At 39.6% G+C, this 14386-nt stretch overlaps 1 protein-coding gene and 1 pseudogene across 4 annotated transcripts in view; both read right to left on the minus strand.

Moving 5' to 3' along the window:
- Herc3 (HECT and RLD domain containing E3 ubiquitin protein ligase 3) overlaps positions 1–14386 on the minus strand; it is a 145810-nt gene that overhangs the window by 40553 nt on the left and 90871 nt on the right. For all 4 annotated transcript variants that reach the window (XM_005401448.1, XM_005401446.2, XM_013502723.1 and 1 more), the window contains 6 exons: positions 13292–13403; positions 12670–12859; positions 10762–10925; positions 10515–10628; positions 3290–3313; positions 3108–3197 (listed from right to left, as the gene is read on the minus strand). In XM_005401448.1, the coding sequence (XP_005401505.1) occupies positions 3108–3197; positions 3290–3313; positions 10515–10628; positions 10762–10925; positions 12670–12859; positions 13292–13403 (694 nt within the window). The remainder of the gene's footprint in view (positions 1–3107; positions 3198–3289; positions 3314–10514; positions 10629–10761; positions 10926–12669; positions 12860–13291; positions 13404–14386) is intronic.
- LOC102023146 lies at positions 845–2495 on the minus strand (annotated as a pseudogene).

Genomic DNA, 14386 nt, shown 5'->3' on the forward strand with positions numbered 1-14386 from the left:
TTTTTGGTTTTTCTCCGGTACCAGGAACCGAACTCACGACCTTGCGCTTGCCAGGCAGGCGCTTTGCCGCTGAGCTAAATCCCCAGCCCCCAGCACTCTAATCTTTTAATCTGGTCTCCGAAAGGCTAACTGAGAACAGTTTCTGACTCACATAATCTATAGCCAGATCCAGGAAAGTGATTTGACTAGCTGATTAAGCCTAAAATAAAAATGTACTTGAAAAATGTACTTGAAATAAAAACCATGATTTTCAAACGGAAGATAAGGAAACCTAACAATCACCTGTTAAAAAGGTTTTTATTTTGTGAAAGTATCCATCTCTCTGGAACACCTTTGAATTGTCAATACACGGGTATATCTATGAAAACAGACAGAGCCAGAACTAGGGAGACACAGAAAGGCAGACACGGAAAGACACAGACAGCTGATATCTACCAATAGCAGGAAGTGGTAGATTCAGATTGCTAATTCACAAGTTCCTCTGTAGGCTTGTCAAAATCCATTTTAAAATAAAATATTAAATCCTTAAATCTCAAATTTACATTCAATTAATATAATAAAGATCCATTTAATTACTTCTCTCTACATCCAGGTTCAGCAAACTCTAGCTCCACACCTCAAATCTATCCCGCCTCCTGTTTTTGCAGGGTGAGGTATATGTATGTGTGGTACTGGGGAATGAGCCCATGCTAGGCAAGTGCTCTATGACTAATTAGCATTCCCACCCTGTTCTTTTTTATTTTGAAGTTACTCTTATTTACGTAAGTCTTGCAGGTTGGCCTCAATTTTCCTGCCTCAGAGCCTTCTGAGTTGCCAGGATTACAGGCATGAACCACCATATCCAGCATTTGAACAGTTTGTTTATTTTTTAAGTTATACATTTTTATTTTAAAATCACTTAGGAATATTACTATACATACTAGGAGTTAAAGCACTAAAGTGGTAACAATGACAAATCTGCTTATCCTATAAATGTCATGCACCTACTCTCTGCACTGAGTAGCAGGTCACAGCCAACAACACGGAAGCATCATGTTTCACATCAGCGGGAGAACTTCAGGGTTATCTTCAAAGTCTGGATCTTCCTCATTTGGTGCAATTTGGGGGTCAGATCCCAGTCTTCTGGATGTGTGTTTCTTCTCTTGAACTATGGATGTCACAACAGGGAATGAATACTTACTAGGACCCACTTCTAGTTTCTCAACTTGCTTTTTTCTGGTCAGTGTCTGTTTTCTGCTGCCACCCGAGGTGGTCTTCACAAACTTGTTTGTCTGCCACCTGTGATTACTTCTTCTACCTTGGGCACATATATCACCAGATGTCCTGTCATCTGCAATCTTTTAGCAGAGCTGCTGTCAAGCTTAATTTCTGCAGAAAGAACGAGCTGAAAGGGCCATGACTTATACATACATGGGCTGTGAGCCCACTTCAGTTAAAGACGTATCCCTATACCTTTAGACAGCCAGGTCCAGGATAGTCTGGTTATGTTTATCATCATCTTTCAAAAGGAAGTCAAGCTTGGGCTCACTGACATTCAGGGCCTCACCCGATTTAGTGACCAAAGTCTGTGGTGGCTTTACTTCCTTCTTCTTTTCACTGAATTGTTCTTGTTCTTTCCATTGCTTTTCCATACGTCTAAGAGTTTCCAATCTAGATTCAGGAGTAAACAAAGAGGGCTTGTTCCAGAATTCCAGGTCATCTTCATTTCCATTTAATTTCTTTGTGTTATGTACTTCTTCTTGTATTACTGGTACCTGGATGTGGTCTTTGCTCTCTGAAGAAAATGCGAGTGCCACATGGGTGTCTGTGGAGGGACGCCCATCAAAGCCTACGGTGTTCCTCCTCTGCTTGTCTGCATTTTCATTCTTCCGCAAGCTTCCTCAGACCCTCTTCTTTCTCTTTTGCTCTTCTGAGGTGGTAAGCTTTTTCCTGCTCTCTGATTTGCTCTTCAGCTACTGGACAGTTCTGCAGTGCCTGAATCCTTTCTGAACGATCTATTTCTTTATCTTCCAGCCACTTTAACTGCTGAAGTGTGGCCACCACGAACTGCCTATAGCACTGAAATCAGCGCATGGGTTGCCCATGAGAAAGAGCTCCTTCAGATGGGTATTATATGTCAAGGTTTTAATGCTGCTCAGTTCTCCAGTGAAATTCACGGTCAAATCAAGTTTTGTTAGCACTTCACAGCCTTCCAAATTTTCAATTATTTCAATGTTATTTAGAGCTAAACTCAAATATTCAAGTTTCTTGAGTTTGCTTAAATTTTCAATTTTTCCAAGAAGATATTATTTTGAAGATAATTTTTAAATCCCAGCACCATTTGTCAATATGTTCTAGTCTTTCTATTTCTTGCTGATGCAAGGAAAGCTCCTCCAGGGAAAAAGTATACAGTCATTGTGTTTAGCATTCTGTCTAATAAGATCTTCTGTGACTGGCACCGCAGGCTGCGCAGGGGGTAAGGGCGCGACCAGGATACGCAGGGCCATGAGGAGACACGGTGGTCCCAGGCTGGCAACAAGAGTCCCCCCGGACCAGCAAGAACCCGAGAGGGGACAAGCGGGGGAGGGTGGGGTTGCTTACTCCAGCCCATGGCACCTCTCCTATTTGCTGCTCCTCCCTGGAAGCCAGGCCCCAGGGACTCCCTGCACCCTCTCCGGCTATCCCTCTGCATGTCTGCTTCGGAACTGAACAGCTTCTGAGCTAACAGTGAATTCTGTATTTTTAAGTTGTAGAAAAAATAAAAGGAAGTCTATTATTTAGTAGATGCTAAACTCAAAATTATACAAAATTCAAATTTCAATGTACAAAAAGTTTTATTCAAATACTACTACCTACTCACTTATGTACTATCATTTCTTGTTTTATAGACAGACTATAGAGCCCACAAAGCCTGAAATATTTACTTTAAGGCCATTACAGAAAATATTTGCTACTCACAGCCTACATAAATGTTCATTTACATATATATATTACTTAAAAAACTTAGATCAGTTCTAAGAGTTATAATGAAATTCACTCAGATATGCTTTCTCCTGTCGTGCAAAATTATAACTGAGTGTCTAAGAAGAAAAAAACAGACAAAAGAGGAAATTTTTAAAATATAATACCTGCATCTGTAGCTCCGCATCCGTCTGTAACATTTTGGTCTTGGCTTGGGCATCAAAGATGAAAGGGTAGGAACAAAGCGTAACAGCATCCTAGCATAAGACAAATCATTGGCAGTATTAGTGCATTCTACAAAGAGTACTGTTGGAAAAATACGTAAGTAAATTTAAAAATTATCACTTACCTGTATTATAGATGGTCTAGCCTTCTGTATGAAGAAAAAGAAACAATCTTAGTTAAACTGCAAAACCTGAATTTTTAACCCCCAAAATAAAATATAAACAATAAAACAGACTATCTGACTATTCAGCCATGAAGCTAGCACTACTTACATAGCTGATTATATTTTGATTTTGGAAAAGAATAGACAGTTTGATAGACACAGACTGAGGAGGTGAAAATAATTTTAAAAATTTTAAAGAAACTTTAAAGGCTATTTCACTAATGTCATAATTCACAGCATTAATAGAATTCTCTTTACAAGAAACCTCATTCAAAACAGAAGCCGAACAACCTGGACTTAATAGGTTAATGTTATTGGGGCAAAGTGGTTGAGTACCCCTTATCCAAAATGCCTAGGACCAAAAAATGTTTTGGATTTTTTTCAGATTTTGAAACATTTGCACATGTACCTAATGAAAAATCTTGGAGATGGGACCCAAATCTAGACAGGAAATTCACTTGTTTCATATATACCTTCTCCACAGAATCTGAAGGGGATTTGGTACAAAACTTCAGGAATTTGGTGCAAAACTTCATGAACTTCATACCACAGGTAGAATTTCCCACCTGTGGCATCTTCTCAACACTGGAAGTTTCATATTTTGGAGCATTTGGATTTCAGATTTAGGATACTCAGCTTGTAATTAAAACTAATTTTATGTTTTAACATGCTGTGCACGCCTTCACACACATGTAGAAGGAACAAACTACACAGAAGGATGTCCAGTACACTGGCCCTGACTCAGCACTTAGGGCAGTAGCTACCAATGGAAAACACTCCATCAAGGCATGAACTGACAAACAAATTTCTGAAAGGAGAACTGGTAAACAAATACAACCAGGATGAAATACAGCTAACAGGTATGTTATGGTTTCATGTATGGTATAAGAAAAAAAGGAAATCTCTTCTGAAAATGTGTTTAAGTTATGTAATAAATATCATTAATAGAGGAAAAAAAAAATCAAACAGATCATGGTCATCTATAACAATATTTCTCAAACAGAAAAACATGTATTTATTCTCAGAAATTTGAGAATACTCTATGGCTTTTAAAATAATCCTCTAAGCAAAATGAAAACACAATCTGAACAAGCTCCTCAGAACAGCACATAACCACAAAATCTGCATTTATTGTGATGAATGCATTGGAGCCACATAAATACTTTAACTGTCAATGGGAAATGAGGAAAGAGAAAAGCAGCCTCGCCAGGTAAAGCACAATTTTACCAAGGAAAAGGCCAACGCAGTCCCCGCTCGTTGCAAGAATGGGGTTGAGCAGTAGAGGAAAGGAAGAGAGCCGAGTCATCCAGGGAGAGAAGCAGGGGAGCATGGAACTTAAGAGCTCTGCGCTGACAGCTGGAGGTACACACTCACTCCGCAAATGGGACTTAGTTTCAGAACACAGGTTTGCTCATCACATTAAGCTGGTTAAGCTAAGATGCATTTTATTGATTTTGCTCATGTTTTACTTGTAGATTTCACTTGGTTTTATAATTAAATACTATGAATATAAAATATATACTTCCTTTAGTGTTTATGCATATTTAAATGAAATTTAAAGGCAATTTTAATTAAAATCCACCCTGTTCGTCCTTTAGAACTAGATTCCTTTAGGGATTTGGCAACATTTCTCCAGACTGAGAAACAATATTTAGAGAGACAGTTCTAGTCTAGGGAGACCAGAAATCACGCACATGTAATCCAAGCCAATCTGACTCATTCCCATGCCTGCAAACCTAATTAGTGTGAGTTTAAGAATGAAATTGCTTCAGAACAATTACCACACTGTATCACAGCACTATGCAAAGTTCAGTTTTCTGCTAGTCTCATGCCTCCATACCTAACCACTTTAAGAATCTAAATACCTCCAAAGTTAAGTTTTCTTCTGGTCTACACACCCACAAAAGATAAGACCACCCTCAGAAAGTGAGCAGCAAACTGGGATGGGGGTGGCAAGACTTTAAAGTAGAAGCCTGAGCATAAAGGAGCAGGCCAGTAAGAAAGCACATTGGGCTGTTAAGAAAATCAGAAAGCTGTTGTAGTCCTTGAGATAAGACAGTGGGATGTGGGGGCAAAAAGGATGAGACAGGCAGAAACCAAGATGGAGACTGATCTGACCAAGAACTGGCTGTAGACCTCCAAACACATCTGCATGTAAACTCTACCCAGTGCAGAAGACCTCACCCCTTCCTATTAAAAATAATTGAGTAACAACATTCCACTGACACTCCATAAGAATGAAACAAGCTGGCTTTACTGGCTTTTCCCTGGTGCTGTTTGTTCTATAGAGTAGCCAGCTCTGCCCTCCTGAGCTATTCTGCCCATGGAGCCAGCCTGGTGTGTGTGTGTGTGTTTGTGTGTGTGTATGTGTGTGTGTGTGTGTGTGTGTAATATCCCCAGCCCTTTTCATATTTTGAGACAGGGTCTCCCTAAGTCACTAATGTGCCTGGGATGGACTAGCACTAGCAATGTTCCTGCCTCGGTCTCCTAGAGTGCTAGCATTACAGACGTGCGCCACCACGCCCAGCCCTGCTCTGCTTAACTAACCCACTCTGCTTACAGGGTAATCTGCTCTACTTTTCTACAATGCACTTTGACTTTGATTTAACCATAACTAGTCTGTGCATACTTCCCACCTGACCAGAGGCAAGTAACTACCCATTCGAGCTGGTAACGCTAGTACCAATATTAGAATGTTTCCATTTCCTCATAGACTTGTTTAAGCATATTTGTTCACTCACAAGGGAAAAGAAAGCTTTTGAATATGTGTTGATACACAAAGCAAGGAAACGGCCTGAACACCTAGAATGTAAAACCTGATGTGGGAAAAGTGACAATAAAATTCGCTAAGGCCTGGACATGCCCACATACATATTCCTTAAACAACAAAGCATTTAAATTGTTTTTCTAGAACCCACTCAAAGATGGCTTGAAACCAGCTCTTCAAGAATGGACATGCACAGAAGCAGCTGACTTGTCCAGCCAATGACATCTGGCACCACAAGCTCAAAGTCCCCCGGGCCAAACAATCCCCTCAGAAAAGAAACAACACGGGACCTGTAAAGATGTGAAAGAGACCCGACCAGCTGCACAAAGGAGCCCTAAAACTTCCCTTTCTCCACACGCAATTAACAAGCAGCTTCTCCCCTTCTCCCTTCCTATAGATTCCCGCTGTATCAGTGACCTGGGAAGATCTGAGCTCACAGCTCCTGTGTCTCTGAGAACAACAAAATTCACTTTGTTGCGTCTATGAACATCAGCCAGTGAGCCCTTGCTGGGTATCAAGAATGGTGACTACAAAAACAGTGGTGGCCTGACAGTACCCTGGTACTCAGCCTTCTAAAGTAGCTGTGTTCTTGATGGTGTAATCCAACTCTTCAGCCAACAGCACGAGCTTCCTCTGCATCTCCAGGCTCTTCACTCCCCTTTGGCATCCACCTTCTGTGGCTTCTTCTCCCCTCAACTGACCTTCCACACACAGCAAGGGAAAGAGCCCCGGGTCACCACCCTCTGGTTGGGTGGTTTGTATGGAAAGAAACCTCAACGGCCTTGGTTAGGAGCCAGAGCAAAGGCCAGGGACACTTTTCCCAGAGTTGCTGGTCTGGAGACCCCATGGGAGCCACCAAGGCAGATGGAAGATAATGAAGCCTGAAAAAAACCAAGGTGCCGGCCCTTAGCAAGGCAAAAGAGGGCTGAGGATTCAAAGAAGGTACAGAATTACATACATCTATAAAATCTGTTTGGTATGGGTTTGTTTTTTTCAGTGTTAGGGATTAAACCCAGGGATGCTCCACCACTGAGTTATGTCCACAGCCCTTTTTCCTTTTTGAGACAGGGTCTTGCTAAATTTCCTAAGCTGACCTCAAACATCAGATTCTCCTGCCTCAGCTTCCCAAGTAGCTAAGGTTATAAGTGTATGCCACCATGCCTGCCTTATAAATTTTTATAAATCTATGAGTTTTATATTTGAAGTATAATAATTTTGTTGATTTTTATTTTGTATGTTGAATGTTTTAGACGCTGCTTCTAACACTGGCGTTCCTGTATCATGAGTAATAAGTTTCAGTAATTTTTCTGCCTCTACTGCTACTTCTAATCTAGAAAGATGCATACAGACTGATCAGGAAAGTGTGCACCTCTTGACAGGCTATGTATGATGTGATAGCCATTCCCCCAAAATGGGTCAAACTTAAACCTAACAAAGTATTGATGAGTCCTACTTCAAGGGTGCTTGACTCAAAGAGGGCTGCACTGTGACCTAAATCCACCACTGAAAGTATATACAATGAATTATATAAAATGAATTGTATAAAACCAAAGAACTAGAGATATCTTTTTTTAAAAATGCCAATTAAACATTTCCTAAGTAGGGCTGTGGCAGGCAGGAGACATTTGCACAAACAGCTGCCATGCTGGGAGGAAACGCAGCCACCTCTGCTTAGGTCTGCACTGTCCCAGACCTGCAAGGCACCGGCCCTCCAAGTAGGGGCTGCTGCACACTGGGTCTCCCCCAACCCACGCAGAGGGAGGGCAAGCTTGCTCTCTAGTGGTTAGTGCCACTGGATTTCTGCGCATGACTGCCTGCCGCCCTGTGCTGCCCACTATGGGAGCCTGTAAAGACGAGCACTCTGCGTGCTGCTTGATTTTCACCCACAGATGATGGCAAATTACCAACTAAAATAAACTACTAATGGTTATTCTTAAAACAAGCAGAACTCAGGCATTTTGCAGTGTTCCCTCTGCACACGTGTGCCATCCCTCTGTAATTTCTTTCTCACTGCAGCCTCTGCACTGAACCAAACAGCACAGGCAGACCATTTCCAGGCACTGCCTCCAGGCCCAGTAACTCACTCAGGAGTAGGACATACATTAGACGCTGCAGAACTGCTGAGTGAAAAATGGTTACTGTGGGCTCACTACACCTCATGTACTCGGCTAACGACCCTTCCACGCGTTCTCCCATGTAACCCACAGAGCACTGTTGCAGTTCGAGTTCACATGCAGTCGGCAGGCCTACAGAAGTCAGGGAATGCATCTGAGACAGAGCCAGCGGACACGAGTAGAGGGTTATACCCACCCTTTCTACCTGAAGCACATGCTCTGTATGAGACCCTACAAAGCCTCAGCTGTAGCCAGCTTAAAAAACAATCAACACAAAAAAACTACCAGCATTTTTATTTTCAAGTAGTTACAATAATGAAGTATATATGGAATGATGGTAGCATTTTAAGCACAAACCCAAGATATCAAGAAATTTGAACTTCAATCTCTAATTGTACCATACCCAATACAATAAGAAAAATTCCACAGAAATCACAAAAGGATATACAGTAATTTTCTACACAGCTTATCCAATGTTAAGAGGAAAGAATTAAAGCAAGAAGGTAAATTTGCTCACCAAGTACCTCCATTTGGGGACCAGAATCACCTACATTAAATCTAGATTTTAACACAAGCAACTTGTCTGAGTCAAAAAGAAATTTTAGCAAACTACTATTTTCAGGATTAAGTTAAAAAAACAAATAGAAGAACTGGCTTTTATACCTAACTTCATAGAAAGCTTGTATAAATTCTCTGAGACTCCATTTCCTAACCTAGAAATAAAACAGTTGATTTATGTAATTCATGGGGTTACTTCATCACTTAACATTTTATCATTCAAAGAAAAGTGTTCACAAATTGATAAAACTAGAAAGCTTATCTTTTTATAATTTCTAAATTCAGTGATAGCCAACTTCATTGCTAGCTCATCTGTAAAACTCTCCATACCATCCCAGTAAGAACACCTTATTTTTCGTGCAAACTATTTTGTTTCTTCAGAGTAATCACAAAATCTTATTAAAAATATAACACTGTGCCAATTTAAAATGTTTCTACAGAAAAGGATACAACTTTGCATGTAGTACCCATCATCTATTACCAGACAAAGAGCACGACCTTGCCTGTTTAGGTAAATAAGCCTATTTAAATGTCTTACTTTTAGAGATCACTGTTGACCTCCAAAAAACCTGCAGAGAAAAACATTACCCTATTACTGGCGATGAATCTGCTAAACTGGCAAACGGCTCATCTCAGATGTATCTTCTGCACATGGCTTCACTAACTACAATAACCAAATTACTCTGCTTTCCAACACAACTCAAATTTACACAAATGCCACATAAAAGACAGGTATATATATATATATAGAAAGCCAGTCTGCAATCAAACTGAGCAGTTCCCGCTGCCCCAGGAGTGCCAGGCAAGAGTCCACAGTCCCTTGGACAGTATACCTAACATTTGGTGAAATCTGGACCGGGGATGTGTAACGTTTTCCTATCAACAGTTCTAAAATCAGAGGTGGCCTACAGGGCTGGGCAGCTGACATGAGACGACTAAAGTAGGTCTGCTGTGAGAAGACAATAACTAGCAAACGGTTCTTTCTTCCACGTCAGGAATGTATTGCTCTGTGGGGCAACTGTGGCCACGTCAAGCCGCGACTGAACAGCCACTACTGCACTCCAGCCAGCTGACGCCATCTGGGAAGACAATTTGTGTTGCCAGATTTTCCAAATTTCAAGAAAAGCCTGAAATTCATATTTTCATGTGTTATTTTTTTTTAATTTGGTAAAATGGAAATAACACAAAAATTACCACCTTCACCATTTTAAATGTATATTTTTAATAGAAGTATACTCACATTGTTGCACAAAGGCTATTTAGTAATTTTTCTCTTGAAAACTACAACTTTATACCATTAAATAACAATTACCATTTACCCCTCCTAACCATTATTCTAACTTTCAATTTCTATGAATTTGACTCCTTTAGACATACTCATTTTTGCTTGTTTTTTTTTTTTTGTAGTGCTAAGGGCCGAGTGCAGGACCCTGGGCCTTGCACAAGCTAAGTACACACTTACACTGTTACATCCTGACCAAAGACACCTGGATTTTTTTTAATGTTGCCAACTAAAAAATCTGTAACAATCTAGGTGACTACTTACTTATGACTCCTTATGACATTTATGATTGCCTAAAGTATTTCCAAGTTTTAACACTGGAAAAGCCAGCTGGGTGGAAGAAAGGTGTGACACTAACACTGAAGTCTAAGACACATTGTACAGCTCAGATGTGCTTTTCTTCTCCTGATTTGTACTTTGAAGAGAAGACTAAATCTGTAAGATATGCTTTACAGAAATCCTTACCATCCCTGCTTGATGCAAGAACCACATGAGGTAGTCTTCCTGAATGTCCACGAGACTAGAGATCTCAGGAATGTAAAACGTATCATATTCCACATGCTTCACTTTAATATTTACCTGATAAAAGGCAAAATACAAATAACTAAACACAGAGACTGGAAAAATGGCTTCCCAGAGAACAATATCTCAGTAGGACATTTTACCCTACCATCTACTCACCCCTCTCCCCACTAGCTCCTTCTATGCTCACCTTATATAACTTCTCCAAGAGCTTGAGAGCTGCTGTTATATAATTGTTAAACAGTACAGGAATTAAGAATGTCTTTCTTCCCCTCAGCAGATAAAGAACTGCACCTTTATAGAGGTTTACCAGCTTCATGAAATATTTGGGGCATACCTGACACCACCAGTTATCTTAAGAAAGAAAGAAAAGATATATTTCAACATATAATCTTAAGCAAGTATGTATGCTTCTGCTTGCTAGCTAAAAACTTCTAAGGCCAGAAGGTAAACATTAGTCTAAAATACAGCTTCCCCAAAGTGACTTTAAAAAGAATCCATTAAAATATGTCTGTATAAATGTCTGAGCAGTTACACAAGATTCCCTGGGGATGTTTTGTTTTGTTTCGTTTTGTTTTGTTTGGGTAAAAGCACCTGAATTTTTTCAAATTCATCTGGAAGGCTAATCTAAAAGTTAATTCCAAGGCTGCATGAGGACAACATACACATATTTTGGGAATGAGGGGTATCCACTGGATTGCTCCAAACAGTGCTCACATCTTCTAGTTACTTCAGCACGGCTCTCAGCCACGACTTACATTTTGCGCCAAGGATGCGCAAGACAACAGGCCCTACAAGTGGCACCAACATGGAAACCACTTCTTTCCTTTAAGAGGCATAATTACTTGAAAGACGTACCTATTACTTTTATTTTTCTCCAAACAATGTTTCTCCTAACCAGACAAGCAGATTATACCACTGATTTCTCCTTTGTCAGAAATAAATGCAGCCACACTGAAACTGTTAACCAATGAAATAATATGACACCTGAGCTTTCCTTTAAAATATTTCATCAAAAAAGCAGCAGGGGAGGATGAAAGAAAGAAGACGAAACACTGACAGCTGTAATATCTGCTGGATAACCTACTGTACTCTCTTGGGTTCTTCTTTTAAATTTCAATACTTGTAAGTTAAAAATAAGTTTAGTATAAACACTTTTGTGTGTCATCAGACCTAGAAAAATAAACTTTAAAATCCCAAAGCTCAAATCAGGTACTATTTTTTCAGATTGTCATCTATCTCACAATTGTTAGAACAGCGAAGAGAATGTGGCCCAAATGGCTTCTGAGCTTTGAAAAACTAATTACTAATGTATTACTAATGCTTTTATTATTACTCCTGCTTTTGTGTTTTGTGCAAAATAGAAATGCCAGAAATAGGTCTCCAGTCAAGGGAAGACCATGCTCAAGTAACAGCTCAGTTCTTCTGAGCACAGAAGTTACTGAGTTGCAGCAAACACCTAAAAAAAAAAATTACCGGGGGTGGGGTGGGGTGTTTAAAAATAAAAAGCCAGGTGACAGACTTCCTGCACCTGATTGATAAAAACACCTCGGGTGCTACTCCAAAAGAGACACTTGCCAATTCCCAGAGGAGCAGAAGGCTCTTATCTCAGCAAAGTGTCCACAGCCTGCAAAAATCAGTGTGGATTCAACTGTTCTAAAAAAGAGAAAACAAACATTGGTAAATCCCAACTGGGTCATTTTCTGTCTCTCCTTTCCTGGAGACCTCAGTTTCACCAAAAGCATTCAGTTCACTCCTGCCCCTAAGTAGATATTGATGAAAGGGAGCCAGGTGGGCACTAACTCTTAAGGCATTATCAACTCTGAGCAAATGTGGAAGGGAAGAAAATCCATTGAGTGATCTGACTGTGATATTTCAAAATCAAGATTAGTCTTGCATGAATTATTTCAAATAACCTAACTAGTGCTTCAATTTGCTCAAATTACTAATAGGATTGCTAGAAATTAACAGTTAAGTTGAAATGTTAACATTTTTATCAGCAACAAATAGATGTAGGATCTGAATCCACTGAGAGACAGGGGTCACACCAACAAAATAAATAAGCACAAATATACTTCAATAACTTTAGCACATTCACCTAATACTTTACTAGGGTTTGTATCCAGCCGCAGAATGGCCATGGCCAAGGGGATAGTCAGGGTTATGTAATACTTGGAATCCTGGAGCAGGGGAAACTCGGGTAGTATTAAATAGATTCTCATTGCTTCAACATCTGGTGGTGAACTTGACAACTGTGGAATCAGGCAACTTTCAAAGCTGTTTAAGATCTGTATGAAAGAAAAGAGTAATGAGAAATTCAAACATGCCTGAGATCTGGTTAATCTATCTCTAAATTCATAAACTATTTGACAGACTCACTCTAATTCCTTCGTTATGCACTGATCACCTACTATGACCAAGGCACTGGTCAAGGCTGTCAGAACAGATCAGAAGAAAACCCGAAAGTCCTACCCCTACAGACCTTATATTGTTCATAAAGATTAAACCAAAGAGAATGCTAAATGAGGTTAAATTCCCAAAATGAATTACTAAACTAAACATTGTACAAGACTTACCTTTTCACCTTTGTTCTCTTAAAAGTTGCATTTTTCCTATGTATCACAAACATATACTAGTACAAAATTGAGGTTGGGGGGGCAGAGCTATTCAATGTAGAAATGCATCTCTAAAAATGCACTTGGTAAATGTAAAGAACATACCTGTTCTAGAATCATGGAGTGCTGAGAGTTCATTAACTTCTCAAATAACACCCGTGTTGAGTTCAGGTCAATCCCAGGGATTTTGGGACTTGTTTTAAAATGTTCATCAATTCTAAACAAACAAAACAGCGATGAAGAAAAGGAAAACAAAGCAAGTAGTAGAAGAGAAACTATAAATAAACAAAATCTGTCTACGCTGGTCAGTTTTAAATTTGACCTGGGAGACAAGATCTACAAGAAGCCCTATGGAATAAACCTCCCGGGCATCCCTTTTTTAAAAGATAACTTTAAATTTTGAAATTTTTCAACCTTTGTACTTTTCAAAGATTTTTAATTTTAAATTCTTGAAGTTTACAAGTCAGTGTTATTTCCCTGATTTACTGTTGTGGATTTCTGTGTTTTGCCTTTCTCTGCAACTGTACTCATATGCTGTGATGCTATGCAGATGCTATGGTTAGATGAAAAAAAAAAAAAATCACCTGTGCAAACTAGCCAATTCACCAGCAAATGGCAAACAGAACCTCTCCACGTAAGTCCCCCTTAACAAAGTACTTAAAATAAAAATCAGATCTACAACAACTGCAAATATCTCTTAGTTAACACGAGATACAATTACATTCACCCAAGGTCTTATTTCACAGCAACTGTTGTTAACTTCCTAACAACTAAGTCATTTCTCCAACTTTAAATATTCTTAGCCTTTCAGAGACTTAGAGAAACTCTTAAACTCTCTCTTGAATGCACCACACCTATTACCTTACAAAAGAGCTGTCTACTTGCAAAATATGCTTCTGAGTAAACAGACATATTCAAATAGTTTTAACACTCTGACAACGATGTTACAATTTAGAAAAATACAGGTAGAATTTCTAACATGTAGAAAAATAATGATTATATGTACTGGAACACAAATGGTCAAATCAAGAGCAGATGCTGTTCTGTGTTGTGTCTTCTGTTGTTGTTGCTGTCCTAAAAATAAATGTATCCAAAATATTACTTCTGGGGGCTGGGGATTTAGCTCAGCGGCAAAAGCGCCTGCCTGGCAAGCGCAAGGTCGTGAGTTCGGTTCCCGGTACCGGAGAAAAACCAAAAAAA

Source organism: Chinchilla lanigera, unplaced genomic scaffold, assembly GCF_000276665.1.
Source record: "Chinchilla lanigera isolate Chin_1 unplaced genomic scaffold, ChiLan1.0 scaffold00073, whole genome shotgun sequence".
NCBI lineage: Eukaryota > Metazoa > Chordata > Mammalia > Rodentia > Chinchillidae > Chinchilla > Chinchilla lanigera.